The following is a 16,293-nucleotide window of genomic DNA, read 5'->3' on the forward strand; positions in this document are numbered from 1 at the left end:
TTCTGGTTTTCACAACCCTGGAGAGATAAAGGCCTGTCCTGAAGTCATTTGCTTTTCCTGGCTTTAAGGACCAGTGATGTGAAAGGATGAAGGGTTGAAGATTAGAAAAGTAAATTAGAGAAATGTAAATTGAAGGACGAAGGCTGCAGAAAACATTTAATTTCTATTTCTAGTGCCTTTGCCACATTGTTAAAATAAAAATCCTTAAAATCAAAGTCACTGAAATCCAAGAGAATCTTGCTAAATTATAAAAATTTACTGCCAATCCTCATTAGTCCTATCTATATTTTACTGAGAGCCATGGTGAATAACAGCATTCTTTTTGAATATGGAAGAGCTTTTCTCCTGACACAGTTATGGAAGCTCAGTGACTGACTGATCTATTGACTTGACTATACTTCCAAGCAGACATCTTTTGTATGTCTTTCCTTCCTCTTAGACTCTGGGCTCTGCCTCTTCTGTGCTGCTTTATTGTGCTAGGCACATACATTTAGAAGTTATTTCTGGCAGCTGGGCCTCTGTCTCTCTTAGGGCTCTTGAAAGAATCATGACTTTTTAAAGAAGACACCTAGAACAAACAGAAAAGGAAAGCACTTTCTTTTAAACTGACATGTATTTTATACTTCACATAGTCCTTTTAAGTGGAGGCCCTACCAAGCCTAGGTATTTTTAGTGAATAAAAAAAGATTTATTATAGTATTTTTTATATATTATAAAATTTATATTTTATATATTAATTTTTAACTTGTGCTGTTTTAATAATTTACTTAGCGAAAAATGACCTCTTCCTAGGCCTAGCACTCGTCACAATTTATAAAACTTGATTTAGTGATGTTTTACTGTCTAGAGACCCAAATTCATTGACTATTTCAATACATTAGCTTGTAGAATTTAGGTCAGCAATTTGATATTTGCCTTATTTTGTCCAGCAGGAAATTAATTTCATATTCTTAATGTATCATCAAAATCTCAATGTTTCATTATATGTTTTTTATAAAAGTTTATAAAGTTTTTATAAAATCTTATATTTTACCTTAAGTATTTTTTTCTTATAGTGTTTTTTATGTATGCAAATTATTATAATTAAAGAATATAGTAGATAAAAGGAAGAGGGTCAAAAATTTGAGAACTCAAAGGATTTTGTTTAGAAAAGAAAAATATTAATTATTCTCTAGTGTATTGATAAAAACATTTCATTTGTAGTTATGTTTGTTGTTGTTTTTTGGGGGGTTTTTTGTATTTTGGCCGCGGCGTGTGGGATCAAACCTGGGCCTCTGCAGTGAAAGCTCCAAATCCTAACCACTAGGCCACCAAGGAACTTTCTCACTTATAGTTTCCATTTTAGATTTTTTTCTTCTAGAAATAAGCTATTCATTATTTCAAATTTTTTAAAATTTCATATTTTCATTTATTTTCTTTAATTTTGAGAATTTCATGGAATCAAAAGACCAATCAAAATTTGACAAAACGATAGGGAAGGTAGAAAACCATACATTTTTTAGCAATATTTTGCAAAATCAGTCTGGAAATATATTTAAGAATTGATTCAGATTAAGAAAAGGGGCAGAGAATAAATATCGATGGTACTGTGCATAATGGCAAAGTTAAGGCAGGTGGTAAATTTGAAAGTTAAACACAGATATATGTTACTAAATCAAAATTAGATGTTCCACAGACTTAGAGAGTGGCATAAATTATCCCCCCAAAGAACCCAAAATCTGAGCAAAATGTCTGATAAAACTGGGCATTTTTATTCTAGTGAAATTTATAATAATGTAGAATCTTGGCAGTATTTTATAATAGATAAGTTACCTTTGTCAACTAATAGTAGTATGACGATTACTTGAAAAAATTTACAGAAACAAGAAACAATTGAGAAACTGAAGCAGCATACAGCTCATACTGAAAATGGCGGTAGTAATGAATATGAAAGTGAAGAGATGTCCAAAAAGATGAAAGAAGGGAAAGCATATAAACAACTTTTGGCAAAAGGAATGTACATGATGCAAGCAGCTGTGACTATGGAAGCATTTTCAGATGAGGACGTAGGTAACAACTCAGGCCAGCAAAGGCCTCAGGCCAACACCAGTGCAGAGAGTTTGCAAAAAGGGATATTTAGACATGAAAATAAGCATGGCGTCTATCCACTTAAGAGTAAGGAAATAGAAAAGGAAAGTGATGAAGGACAAAGTCAGAAGGATTCAGAAGTGGAAAAAATAGTCTCTGAGAAGGAAACTGGTCTGGTGAAAATGACAGGTCTGAATGATATAAGAAAAAGTGAAGAGAATAGAAAAAATATTGATACATTCCTTGACGACTTACCAAATAGAGACATGAATATTGAGGATGAAGAAAATAAAAACTTTGTTAAGGAAAGTAAAAGTAACAAGCGAGATATGATCTTTGACAGTGAAAGAGAATCTATGGAGGAGCCAGACAGTAACTTGGAAGGTGATAGTGAAAGTCAGCAGGGTACAGCTGATGGATTCAAGCAGCCTGAGTCAATAGAATTTAGCAGTGGAGAGAAAAAGGATGAAGTGGAAACTGACCAAAACTTGCGGTATAGCAGAAAATTTATTGAACAAGGACATGAGGAAGAGATCGAACACAGAATGTCCAAATACATGGCAAAATATGGTTTTAAGGGTGACCACGTATCAGACACCCCAGAGGAGCAGGAAGGAGAAGATGATTCGGAAGGAAGTGGAATAGAGGAGCAAGAGATAGATATAAATGAGGAGGTGCCTGGAGAAAAAGAGGAAGAGGAAGCAAAGTTCCTGTCAGATGACCTTACAGACAGAGCAGAGGTGAGTGAAGGCGAGGGAAAGCCAGGGGGAGAGGCAGAGCACGTGCCTGAAGGTGGAGGTGAGGGAATCGGGAAGGAGGGTAATTCAGGAGTGGAACAGAGGAGTGGAACAGGAAGTGAGGAGGGGGAGGAGGAGAAAGACAAGGGAGGAGGAGAAATGGAGAGCCTGGGTAAGGGAGAGGAAGACCTGAAAGAGGAGGAGGAACGGGAGCAAAAGGAGAGGGAACAGGGCCATCAGGAGGAAAGAAACAAAGGGCTGGAGGAAGGGGAAGGGAGCGAGCAAGCAGGGGGGGAAGGAGAGGAGGAGGAAGGCAAGGAGGAAGAGGGGGGAGAAGACAGAGAAGGAGAGGAGAAGAGAGAAGGGAAAGAGGAAGAAGAGAAAGGAGAGGGGGAGGAAGTAGAAGAAGGGGAGGGGCAGGAAGGAGAAGAGGAAGGGCAGGAAGAAGAGGGGGGAGAGGAGGAGGGAGATGAGCAGGAGGGAGAAGGGGGAGCAGAGGAGGGAGGAGAAGAAGGAGAGGAGGAGGAAGGAGATGGGGACGGAGAGGGGGAAAGAGAGGGGGAGGAGGAAGGAGGAGAGGGAGAAGGAGAGGAGGAGGAGGGAGAGGGAGAAAGAGAAGAAGGGGAGGAGGAGGAAGGGGAGGGGGAGGGGCAGGAAGCAGACAGGGAGGGAGAAGAGGAGGGGGAAGAAGGAGGAGAAGAGGAAGAAGGAGAGGGGGAGGAGGAAGGAGGAGAGGAGGAGGGAGAGGGGCAAGGAGAAGGAGAGGAGGAAGAAGGAGAGGAGGAGGGGCAGGAAGCAGAGAGGGAGGGAGAAGAGGAGGGGGAAGAAGGAGGAGAAGAGGAAGAAGGAGAGGGGGAGGAGGGGGAAGGAGAGGGGGAGGAGGAGGAAGGAGAGGAGGAGGGGGAGGGGCAGGAAGCAGAGGGGGAGGGAGAAAAGGAGGGGGAAGAAGGAGGAGAAGAGGAAGAAGGAGAGGGGGAGGAGGGGGAAGGAGAGGAAGAGGGAGAGGGGGAAGGCAAGGAAAGGGAAAAGAAGGAGGGGGCAACGAGGGAGAGGAAAGAGGAAGAAAACAGCAGGAAAGAAGGGGAGAAGGAAGAAGAGGAGGATGATGAGGAAGAGGAGGGAAAGTACCAGGAGAGAGGCAATGAAGAAAGTGGAAGGCAGGGAAGACAGGGTGGAGGAAGAGAATCCAGCAAAGGGAGCAAGATGAGAGGATCTGTGAAATATGACAAAGATAAAACATATCCAAAAAAGTTTATTACTAACAGGGAAGGAAAGGGGAAAGAGCATGAAGTACAGAGGTTCAAAATGCCAGTGCAGTCAAAACAACTCTTAGAAAATGGGCCATCAGGTTCCAAAACATTTTGGAATAATGTATTACCACATTATTTGGAATTGAAGTAACAAACTTTAAATTGGACCTGATTATGTCCAGCCAAACAACTTGAACACATTATGAAGAATAGGCACTCATTCTGTTATATTGATTTTATGTCATGGTTACCTTACCTGTGGTACAGTAGAAACTGATAAAGATAACTTGAGGGACTGGTAAATTTTGGTTTCTCTTAAACTAATATTTTGGTGTATTTTCCCCTGAATTATAAATATATAAGTAGAAAATATCAAAAGATAATAGTATATAATTAATATTATTCCTCATTAAAGACAGTTTTAGGAAACGAGTATATTGTAAAAAGTATTTTGTGTATACAAGTAAGTCCCTTTAAAAATGGCACAGATCTTTAAGGGTTATAAAAACGTCTAATTTCTTATAACTATGGTAGCATAGTTTTTTCAGTCTGTGATTACAGTTTCCCTACCGTATAGAATAATTTTATAAGAATGGGTGGTATTCTAAAGCTAAAATGAGGAATTCACATTTTTAAAAAAAATAGTGCTGTCTTTTTACCTTTTATGTGTCCTTTTTGCAGCAATCTACAAAGTGACAGCTGGGTTCAGAACTTAGACTCTAATGTCTCTTTTGGTTACTGTTTGGTAAATGACAGAATATCTAATGAAATGGGGATGAACGCATATTGTAAAAGTGTGAAAAACTTTAAGTATTTATTGCCAAGCAAAGCTACTCTTTGGGCTTCAGTTTCCTTATCTGTAAAATAGAATGGATTAGATGATATGATAACTGTAGCCCCTTGTAACTCTTAGATTCTTTCATTCTAACGTGTTTGTTATTTGCATAAGAAAATTTTTTAAGGAAAAAAAAATTATACTTTACAATTAATCTAGTTTTCCATGAAATGTTCTTTACTCTTAAAAAATTATGACACCTTTAATGTCTTTTGTCTTCCGTAATTCTGTGCTTCTAAACTCCTGTCATTTCTGAGCTTTCATTGTACTGTCAGACCTTCATTCCCAGTACTGCCATTCCCAGTGTCTATTACTTACCTTCAATGTATTCTTCATTCACTCTTCTGTAATTCTTTGTTTGCTGTTTGTCAGAATGTTTCAAGTAAAATAAAAATTAAATGTATACAGTCAGTAGTTGTCTGTGAAAAGAGAAACTAATGTTAGATATTGAATTTTAGAGAGGCTAGATTTCCACTAGAGTAATTCCATTGTATGTAGTGCAGCTAGTTTGTTTCATTATTGTTTATTCATAGCTTTCCTTCCCCAGTCATTTCTATATCTTAGACGTGAGGAATTTCTTATACTTACTTTTATCAAGGAGGATTGTGATGGTAAACATCCTATGAATTTTGTGTAGTTGAATTCTTTGCACATTTGATTTTTCATGAGTGAGAAAGAATATGAGGAAAAAGACTAGGATAGGAAGTGAAGAAATTCCTAGGAGTAGTTATAAATTTTGTCTTAGCTGCAAGGCTCTCTGGTAGCTTCCACTGACCAACCAAATATACGGATTTGGCATTGCAGTGTTCTAGCAAATTCTACCACATTCATTAGTGTTAGTAGAATTGAATTAATACTTTGATTAAAATGTATGTGCTGTGTTGTTAAATCTGGTGCAAAACGTGGTTATCTTAGAAGTAGACTTAAGATTAAATAAGATGGATGACAGAAGTGGAGTTCCTAAAGAAAAAACCTCCAAGGAGATGAGAAACTCTTAAACTCAAGTTAAAGGTATGGGCATTCATCTTCCACTGAAGAGATAATTAGCCGGCAATACTGAAATGATGTTCTTAAAATATGTGCATCTCAGAATTTGAACCAGTCTAGATAACCAATTGTAAACAGCATTTCTTACCCATTTCCTCACATTTCCCTGGCCCCCAAAAATCTTTGTGCTCTTTTAGAAGCAGTAATTCATGCATGCCTGGTACTCTGGTCAAAAGAGCACCGGCCTAGTCATTTTCAGACCTGAATTAATAGTTGGTTAAGTAGATTGGAATAACTAGTTCCTCCTTTATTGTCCCCATCTGCTGGTTGATCATGCTTTTACTGTAGTTTATCAGTCATCATTTTTGAGGCAAGTGTGAGTTGTATATGTAGAATCCATTGAATTACAGTTTCAAATGAGGACTCTGGCAGAAAAATAAGGTAAGCTACAAAGAAGTACCACAGAAACATCTGCTGCTGCTGACCAGCAGCACTCCAGGTGAGTGCAATTGAAATGTTTTCTATTATTTCACTATAGAAGTAAATTTTCTGTATACATGTAGATTAAAAATAAAATGCTACCTCGGAGAAAGGTGCTGTAATTTCTTCCTTCATTCTTTCCATTGTGAAAGTTAAATGTGATATTATATGCCCAGTACCTGACACATAACTTAGAGTTGGTACATATTATTCAGTCAACAAATATTTATGTACCAAGCACCAAAAAGAGAACAGAAGCTACCCCGAATCAGGTGGATCTCAAGCAGTGAGGGCTGCTTACAATCAACTTCCTGTGCTCCTCTAACCTATCAGGGATGTTAGGTAGGTATAGATTTCGTGAAAGAACACCAGGTAAAAAGAGTTCCTATGACTCTGCCTTAACTGTTGTTTAACAGTGCCCTTAATATTTCTTGATACCCCCATGTTATTAGCCAAGACTGCCCAAAGATAAAAATATGATTTGAAAACAAATCTATGGCTTTCCTCCATTAAATCCCTTAGTTAATAAGAAGAAAGAGCACTTTATAAGATATGGCTCCTGATCTCAAGGAACTCTTGGCTGTTTCTACAGGCTGACCAGAAAATTTACCAGCACAGTAGAGTGCCTCAGGGCTGGCACTTCAGCTGCCACTGGGAAAAACAAGGAAAGGGCTTCCGGGAGTGCTGGTGAAACTTGAACTGAGTCATGAAAAGTAAAACCTATCCAGGCAAAGAGGGGGCAGGGTGATGAGAGCCAGGCTGACGGAAGCCAGGAGAGTATTTCCGTGTGACTGCAGCCTAGAGTATCCTTTGACCTGGATAGAGGGGCACAAGAGCTTCCGTGTTTGTAAAAGATGTTAAAAAAGAGTAAGATGATCACACTTGGGCTTTTGTAGCGTCATTCTGGCAGCAATATGGAGGGTGGATTAGAAGGGAACAGGACCAGGGTCAGTCACAGTAGACCAGGCAGAGACTGAAGAGGGGCTGGACTAGGACAGTGGGATGGAGAGTTGCAGACCTCTCTTACTGAGAGAGATTTGTGGATAGAATTGGAGAGCTTAGTAAGGATATGGAGCTTGGAGGGAGGTAAAGTCCAAGCTTTTCTTATTTCTGGCTTGGAAAATTGGGAAGAAAGAGTGCCATTCACGGAGACTGAGAACTGAGGAGTAGGGACAGATTGAGGAGACTGCCTGGGGGCTTGTTGATCCAGGAGATGTTCAGCAGGCAGATACACATCTGGGTTTGGAGCTCAGGGAAGATGCTGAGTATCAGCAGCTTATAAATGTAGTTAAAACTGTGGATTTGAATGAGAGGCAACATTCGTATTGTGAAAAGAGAACTGAAGAGAATTCAGGGAAACATCAGTAGGTAAGGGGAGGTTGAAAAAGGGAAGCCTGAGAAGGAGGAAGGGTAAGAACACTTTCTAAGAAACAGAGGGGCCCCCAAAACCAAGGAAGAAGGAGCAGTGGAGGGCTGCAGAGAGGATCGGGGGCAGGGCCCACGTTGACATCAAAGAGTGAACTCCAGGAAGTCCGCTTTTCAGAGACATAGAATCAGAACTAGATTTTGAGAAATAAATATCAAAGAGCTCTACTGGCATATTTCTTAATTTAGAAAGGGAGATGTATGTTCCAGAGACTTTGCTGCTCTGGGGGGAAAAATTCTAAATTTTTATTTGCTGTTATTATATACGATGGTTACATAAGAATAGGGTATTGCTGAAGTGAGCTTATCAACAAAAAAGAGGAGTATGCAATGCTTTAAATATCAGTGGGTGGCGCGGGGTGGTGAGGAAACAACTCTGAGGGCAGCCATTATGGTCTGTAAATTATTTGGGCAGAGTTGGTTCAGAGCATGGGCTCTGTAGTCCAGTAGGGCTGAGTTCCAAACCCAGCCCTTCACTGATTAGCTGAGTGGACACCTGGAAAGTTGTTTTTTTTTTAACCTTTCTGAGTCTTATATCCCTCTTTTAGTAAAGGGGGGGGGTCTTTTGATATTTACATTAGTTAACACATAGAACATGTTAGGGGTACTCAGCAAATGCTAACCTGCATCACTCTAATTATCCTCTCTGATCATACCAAGTCAGGTGCAGTGCTCCCCTCATGAATCTCCAAGTCACTGGCTGATGTGCATGAGTTTAACTTAGTTTCATGTGCCTGTAAACCGTACTGTTTTTAAATACAGCGTAGCAACCCCCCAAAAATTAGCTTATGGAGGTAGATCCATGGAAATGAAGTGGATAATGATAACCCTTAAATATGGGGTAGAGTGAAACTCTCATTACACACCATACATGGGTCAAATACTGCCCCTCAACATTTGAACCACGACGAAAGCCTGATGGTACTCACATGGTTAGCCTAAAATTTAGATATTAGTGCTGTCACCGGACCACAGATTTCCCTCTGTATCCTAATGTTTTTATCACATAGTTAAAAAATAATTCACACATAAAGTGTAATCATGGATCATGCATTTGTTTAAGATAGAGAGGAAGATAAATCATCTAAGGAAAAAGACGGGGAAAATAATAGAGTAAAACTGAAAACAAGAATAAAACTGTGAACCAGCAAGATGTTCTGTACCCTGAGCACTACATTCATTTTTGCAGGCCACTTATCAGAGTCAAACTGTAATATATTTGGTGATAAAATACAGGATTAGGAATGAAGTAAGGGACTGGCACACAGAAAGAAGGGAAAGTGTAGAGATTATAAAGTAGTGTCATTAGAAGTGAAGAATTGGAAGTCACAACTGGCAGCCCATGGGTGCAGTCTGGCCTGCAGACTTATTTTGTTTGGTGTACAGAGTGATTTTTTAAACATTTGAATCAGATGCCAACATTGAAATACCAGGAGATTTTACATTGAAAAAATATTTTTCTGGACTTCTCTTGGAAAACCTGAGGGTCTAGGAATATCTTGCCCTGTGGCAACACTGGCCTGTAGCCCAGCTGAGGCCACCCCCCACTTCCCTGCCATCCAGGGGCTGCTCCTGATAGGCGTCCGCCTTCTTCCCTCGCTTGCTCTAGCTACCGGGCACCTGGCAGAGAATAAAGGGATGTGTATGAGAAGGTAGAGCAAAGAAGTGTACGTTTTAAGTGAACTATTTTCTGTTGATAAGATCTGGGACATGGCAAAAAGCATCCAAGCTTCTTGTTTTTTGACAGTCCTCAGTGCATACTTGGGATTCTATCTTTTTATAGAATGGCCTTTATAAAATCACTTATATTTATATACAAGTACTTATTGTTTGCTCATATTATTTTCTCTGTAAACAATCTTTTTCATCTTGATACAAACCCTCCTAGGTAGGTGTTGCTAATGTCATTTTTCCATTTTACAGATAGACTGAAATACATTAAGGAGGTACCTTGCTCAGGCCAAGAGTAGTAGAGCAAGGCTTTGGAAAACAGTGTTTAGGTCTTTGTATTTAGTGCCCTTCCCACTCTCCACTCCTGCCTCAGTGATGTCTAGTGTAGTTAAAACTTGAACTTACATGTTAGCTCTTCTTGTCCTAAAAAAACATATCTTGAAATTGAGATTTTAAAATATACACTTTCCACCCGATGACTTAGATATGAAGTTTTATGCTCTATTTAACTTGTTTGGAAAACATTTTCTACCCAGTGTGACATTGAGGCATGTCATGAATCCAGAATTGTAGCACAAAATTTTACACTTTATAGTCTTTAACTTGAAAAAAAATTCTTTTGACGTTAATACATAGACAAGTATATATCTCATACATGTATAGCTCAATGTATTTTCCACAAACTGAACACACCCATATAGTCAACATCCAGATCAAGGAAAAGCACAGTTCAGCTCCCTAGAAGCTCCCCTTCAATCCCCTGCCAGCCATTTCCCATCCGCCACCCCCTCCAGGGTGACCACTAGGCAGACTTCTGATAGCAGTCTCTAGTTTTTAAAGCATACAATGTAATTGTTTCTTAAGCAAACTGAAACCTCATGGGAACATTTGGTTTCTTGGTATTTCCCATAAGAAATGTAAAAAGTGTTGCCCTGGGCCAGACCAAAGACTGCAGCTCCTCATGCTGTGTCTGACCAATGAAATAAGGGTCCTTTGGTGGAAGCCAGGCCCATTCACTTCTTCGCTGGGGTCCTAACACCAGATGCACTTCCACTGACCACTCCAGATTACCTGTTTACATTATATGTGGTTCTGGTGACAAGAATGTATTTAAACTTTATCCTTTCTTTTTATAAAATGACAGTATTCTGCCAGTCTCTCCTAAATTATTTCAGTTTGAAGGTAAGTGCTGTATGTGACTTAAAGTAGTTGTCCAGATATATGTAGATTAATTTTAAATGTGCTTAATTAAGTGCAAAGTGTCATGATTGATGATGTGATTTCTACTGCAGATGCCATTTTCTAAGAGCTTTCTCAAACTTTAGAAAGTGATATAGTGTATTGTTGATACAGATTTACATGAAGTTAATGAGTAAAATTGTAGTTCATTATAAAAGAGATGTTTTGCTTATTTCTAAAATAAGCTATAACTCCATGTTTCTTCTTATAATAGCATGATATCCTATGGTTACATTAATACCTTAGTAAACTAGCACAACTGGAATTGACCCAGGTCCTAGATTTGCCAAACTGTCCAAGTAATGAGGACTTTGATAGAATACAGCTCACTGACCCTCCCTCTGGGAGATAAGTGGGCAGAGTCTGAAATTCTCTGTCTCGGGAGCTCTGTTCTTTCTAGTTGGCCTTCATATATGTACATTTATGAATACATCTGTTTATCAGGCCTAAGTCTTAAATCTAGTAATCTTGCTTCCCATTCCCTTCCAAAGTAAAATGATCTCTGATCATTTTAGCTACCCATAACGTGCATTTGGCTAGCCATGATATGTCACTTAGAGGGGAAATCATGCAGAAGAAAAAGAAAGCTTTAGAAGTTCTTGGTAAATGGTAGCTACCTTGTTGTTAACCCTACCCAACCTAAACACGTAGCACATCCTTTAATGTAACTCTCTACCCTGGTACCCTGTTCCCTTCTCCCACATTCCCCTCCTGAGTGCACTGCCTCATGACCTTAATTACTAAGTTAAGCCCTCCCAGAGTAACTTCTGAAACTCTTTCTTAAATCTCAAGGCTTCACTTGCAGATTGCTTGTCCTCAGTGGGAATGCTATTAGGCCATACCCTTAGGGCTGTTGGCCTGAGGATGCCACTTACATGTTTTACTAAGGTATGAAATACAAACACGTTCTCTCCCTAGCCTGAACTCTCACAATTTGTATTTTTGCCAGAAAAAAAGGTGAGTTAATTATTAGAGACATTCTTTTCAAACCACCCAGTAAAGATTTTGTTGGGTGTCAGGCTTATCCTTAGCCAAATAGCCACTAGGAAGGTGACCATGAGAAGCTAGTTACAGTGCTGAAGGGATATAAAGGGCATATATGGTCTCAGGCAAATATGGCTAAGGTGAACTTTGTAAAAACATTCTTCAAGGGAGTGAATGGCACAGATTGCTTACTGTGTCACCTATTTTAGGGGTCATTATGCCTTTAGTGAAGTGCATAAATGAAAAGCATAGGAAAAAATATCCAATAAAGAGTCCAGTCTCTTAATGACAATAAATAAGCAGTTTTCCACCCAAAATATGAAATGGCAAAAAAAAAATCTCAGTATAGAATAAAGGGTAACACTAGTATTTTCTGCCTTAATAAGCATTACATGATTTATTACCAGTCTATCAAATCCATAGACAGGCTGTTTTGTAATTTGGATTAGCTTGACAGGAGCCAGATGGACTAAGTTCTCCCTCTGTCTGGTTTTCCATCTGCTTTAAATAACCAAGAGCAAACAATTTAAAGTGCCTATGTCCCTTTATCCTTTTCCCAGAATGTAAGTAATTACAGTTACCTCTCTCTTGTGAATATTGGTGAATTGTACTTCTGAAGTGATTTTAAATCCTTATGTTTTGGAAAATGAACGTAATACATACATATGATTATGTTATAATGCTACAGTAGATAGAAAGCTTTTTAACTTCTCTACTATTTAAAAGCATTCTTTTGAGACAGCCCAGAAAGCATTTTGTTTTTCCATTTTAACCTTACCATAGGTGGTAAAAAGAACTTTGGGAACCCTAGTCATTGGAAATGTTAAAATAGAGTAACATGCATGAAATCCTTGGTAATATAGTAACTTGATATGCAGCATGGATTATTCAGTATTTTATTTCTTTGACTTTAATATTTGAATTCATAGTCTATATGTTCTTTGAGATGGTATAAATTGTTTACAACAGCAATATCAAATCTCTGTTTTTTAAAGAAGAAAATTTTAACTCTTCCCTGATCATCAATTTTGTCACAGGATCACGAATTTTCAGAAGATGATGAGCCAGAAGACGTGCATGAGGAAATTAAGGAATATCTAGAAGGCGAGAAGAAAGCTACAGGAGAAAATAAAAGTGTTCCTGCAGACGAACACAGTGAAACCAACAACTCAGTTAAAAAGGTATTGACAGCCATTGAAAAGGTATGATGATAAGTGCTTAAATCCCAAGACCCTGCCCAAGAGAAAGCATATGGGTCCCCTGGTCTCTGCAGAGGGCAGATTCCAGCTTCCTTGGAGAACAGAAATATTTCCATGAATAACTTTGTTCATGTGCTATAGGACAAGCTTTGACAAATTTATGAATCAGACACCCTTTTTTCTCTAGCATTCTTTCCAGATTTCTTGGTAGCATTCTGTTCTTCAAATGAATGGAAATCAATTGATATGGGCCAGTTTAGTACACTCTTGAGAAATTAACCAAGAAGTTCAGCCCCAGGTCCTTGAAATGATAAAAATACAACGTTAGCATCCCAGTACTAGTGGCAGAAATGAGATGTGTATGTGCACACATACGTGTGTATATTTACATATACATGGACAAATAAAAGTTGTTCACAGCAGTGTTTGAGGTTGTGATCAGTTCTGCAGAGATGTGGTATAGAAGAAAGTATTCATAGGAGGAATGGGAGGAGGCCTCACTGAGGAAGAGAAAGTCATCCTGAAAGTGGAGCTAGGGATGCCAAAAACATCTCTTCCATTTGGCAGATAGAAGAGCGACCCTGCTAGGAGACGGTAGGTTTGAAATCATTCGTTTGCTAGCACTACTCTGGATTCATTTCAGAGGTATGGAATTCAGAAACCCAAACTGAATGATACTGTATTGATTCATTTTCATTTCATTTTTTGGACCTCTTGCAAAGAGCTCTGAGTTAATCCTCCCTTCTCATTGATGAAACACTATCATCACTGGTCTGTGCGAGGTGCTTCTCTCTTTATTTAAATTGATTCCCTTTGAGCCTCATTCCCCTTTTCCCTAACATAGCCAACCATTGAAACATGCTTGTCCTTTTATTTGAATGTGTAATTGTAAAACATGTGTTGTTGTTTTGTGTGTATTTTTTTTCTATTTACAAAATGGTATTGTGCTAAAGAGGTCATTCTCTTCCTTGCTTCCTTCTTTTTCCAAGACTCCTTCCTCTCACTGAGGAAGAAATATGTTCTAGCAGTTATTGTTTTCTTTTGGAGGGAGGGAACAATGGAACTTCCCTGGTGGTGCAGTGGTTAAGACTCCACGCTCCCAACGCAGGGGGCCCGGGTCCAATCCCTGGTCAGGGAACTAGATCCCGCATGCAAGCCGCAACTAAGGAGCCCACATGCCACAACTAAGGAGCCTGCCTGCCACAACTAAGACCCAGCACAACCAAATAACTAAATATTAAATGTTAAAAAAAAAGAGGGAGGGAAAGATTCTGTTTTATAAAGAACATTTATGAGTTCCAGTTATGGTGGTCCCTGAAATTCTTTAGCATAGGATTCATTAAACTCCAATTTGACATTATAAAATGTTGAGCTAATTCCTATACCAGTTAATGTTCCTGAATCTTCTTTGAGTAGAATTCTTAAATATACAATTCTTGTTAATTATACGATGTTTTTTTAAGGGAACTTTATTTATTTATATTTTTTTAAATTTATGGCTGAACTGGGTCTTCGTTGCTGCACAGGCTTTCTTTAGTTGTGGCGAGCGGAGGCTACTCTTCATTGTGGTGCATGGGTTTCTCATTGCAGTGGATTCTCTTGTTGCGGAGCACAGGCCCTAGGCACACGGGCTTCAGTAGTTGTGGCACGAGGGCTCAGTAGCTGTGGCTCGCGGGCTCTAGAGCGCAGGCTCAATAGTTGTGGCGCACAGGCTTAGTTGCTCCGCGGCATGTGGGATCCTCCCAGACCAGGGCTCGAACCCATGTACCCTGCATTGGCAGGTGGATTCTTAACCACTGTGCCACCAGGGAAGCCCTAATCATGCAATTTTAAGCTAGGAAAGACATTAGCAATCACCCAGCATCTAAGGCAGGAGTCCTGCAAAGGGAAGTAATTGTCACATGTTTATGTTGTTAGCTAGAGACTGACTCTAGAACCCTGCTTAAAACCAAGACTAGGTTTTCTAGCTCAGCACAAATCTGTTTTTTATTATATTGTTTCTTTATTGTTTATAGGACACAAAAGCCAACCGAGAGGAACAGGCCATTCATGAATACAGTGAAAATCCAAAAGGTGTGAGCACATTTGACTTCAAAAGCATACTTTTAAAAAGGCTAGATACAGGGCTTCCCTGGTGGTGCAGTGGTTGAGAGTCTGCCTGCCGATGCAGGGGACACGAGTTCGTGCCCCGGTCCGGGAGGATCCCACATGCCACGGAGCGGCTGGGCCCGTGAGCCATGGCCGCTGAGCCTGCGCGTCCGGAGCCTGTGCTCCGCAACGGGAGAGACCACAACAGTGAGAGGCCCGTGTACCGCTTAAAAAAAAAAAAAAAAAAAAAAAGGCTAGGTACATAGAATACTACGTTGATATGTACATACAGATATTTATGCATATATGTGCTTTAACTAAAGAATTATGACTTACACGTATGTCTGTTTTACACTTTTTATTGTCACATGACCCTCATAATAAGCTATGAAATATGTGACACAGGCTTATGTGTTCTCATTGATCACCACCACAGCTTCTTCATGGCTGCTCATGTGTCAGTGTTAAGTGGTTTAGAACAGCCTTTTTACTACTTTTTTTTTTCAATCAGTATTATTAAATTGGGCTTTTGTCCCAGATCTTGATATGTCTGGTGAGCACTGCCAGACCCCATCGCTGATGTCCAGGCTGGTCTAGAGCCACAGCAGGCCATCCAGTTATTTCCCCCCGAGCCCAGACCTGAGTCTTTGATCTTACCACAGGCGTTTCAGAGGAGTCCTTTCCCAAACCTTGCTGTTGATGTCAGAGAACAGGTGCCACAGAACAGAGGAGACCGTGACTGCCCTTGGGACCTACAGTTTCTACACCCAAATCATTGGTGCTTTTGCTATATGACCCCTATATTATGTTTCCACACCATCACGTCACAGTGGGCCTTTTGCTGCGATGTCATTACAAATAACTGTCTGTGGTAGTGGATATCTGATCAGAACTTAAGCAGAAGAAGGAATAGTTCCCTTAATACATTTTTCCTTCTAACTTCTGCAAAAAGAGTAGTAAGTTTTAGAATATTTTAAGCAAAATGTTAAAATATTTGTCATCTCTAAGTATTCTTAGCATATAACCTAAAGTGTTAAAAAGAAATTAAATGTAAGATTTAAGTTGTTGATAATATAAAATTAGAAGAATGCATATGTTTCATGAGTCTACTTTAAAGATCATTATTCAACTATATAACGTGGATTAATTTGAAATACCAAAAAAATGACATGTCCGTTTCAGTACAAATAATTTCACTACAATGAGGTTAATTTTTTTTAAAGGTAATTTATATTTTACAGAAGTCTTCCCTAACATTTACTGTTACGTTTGCTATACTTAGTACTGGTCATCTAAACATTTACAACATCGGTCAGGTCATTCCGAGATTT

At 39.3% G+C, this 16,293-nt stretch overlaps 1 protein-coding gene across 13 annotated transcripts in view; it reads left to right on the forward strand.

Annotated features, from left to right (window-relative positions):
* RPGR (retinitis pigmentosa GTPase regulator) overlaps nucleotides 1-16,293 on the forward strand; it is a 62,731-nt gene that overhangs the window by 31,759 nt on the left and 14,679 nt on the right. For 8 of the 13 annotated variants that reach the window (XM_060002309.1, XM_060002310.1, XM_060002314.1 and 5 more), the window contains one exon: nucleotides 1,860-11,575. In XM_060002309.1, the coding sequence (XP_059858292.1) occupies nucleotides 1,860-4,205 (2,346 nt within the window). In that variant the 3' untranslated portion in view covers nucleotides 4,206-11,575. Of the gene's footprint in view, nucleotides 1-1,859; nucleotides 11,576-12,712; nucleotides 12,878-14,889; nucleotides 14,948-16,293 lie in introns of those variants that run through there. The other 5 variants (XM_060002318.1, XM_060002321.1, XM_060002319.1 and 2 more) reach the window with 5 other exon arrangements.

This window comes from Delphinus delphis, chromosome X (assembly GCF_949987515.2).
Source record: "Delphinus delphis chromosome X, mDelDel1.2, whole genome shotgun sequence".
Taxonomy (NCBI): domain Eukaryota; kingdom Metazoa; phylum Chordata; class Mammalia; order Artiodactyla; family Delphinidae; genus Delphinus; species Delphinus delphis.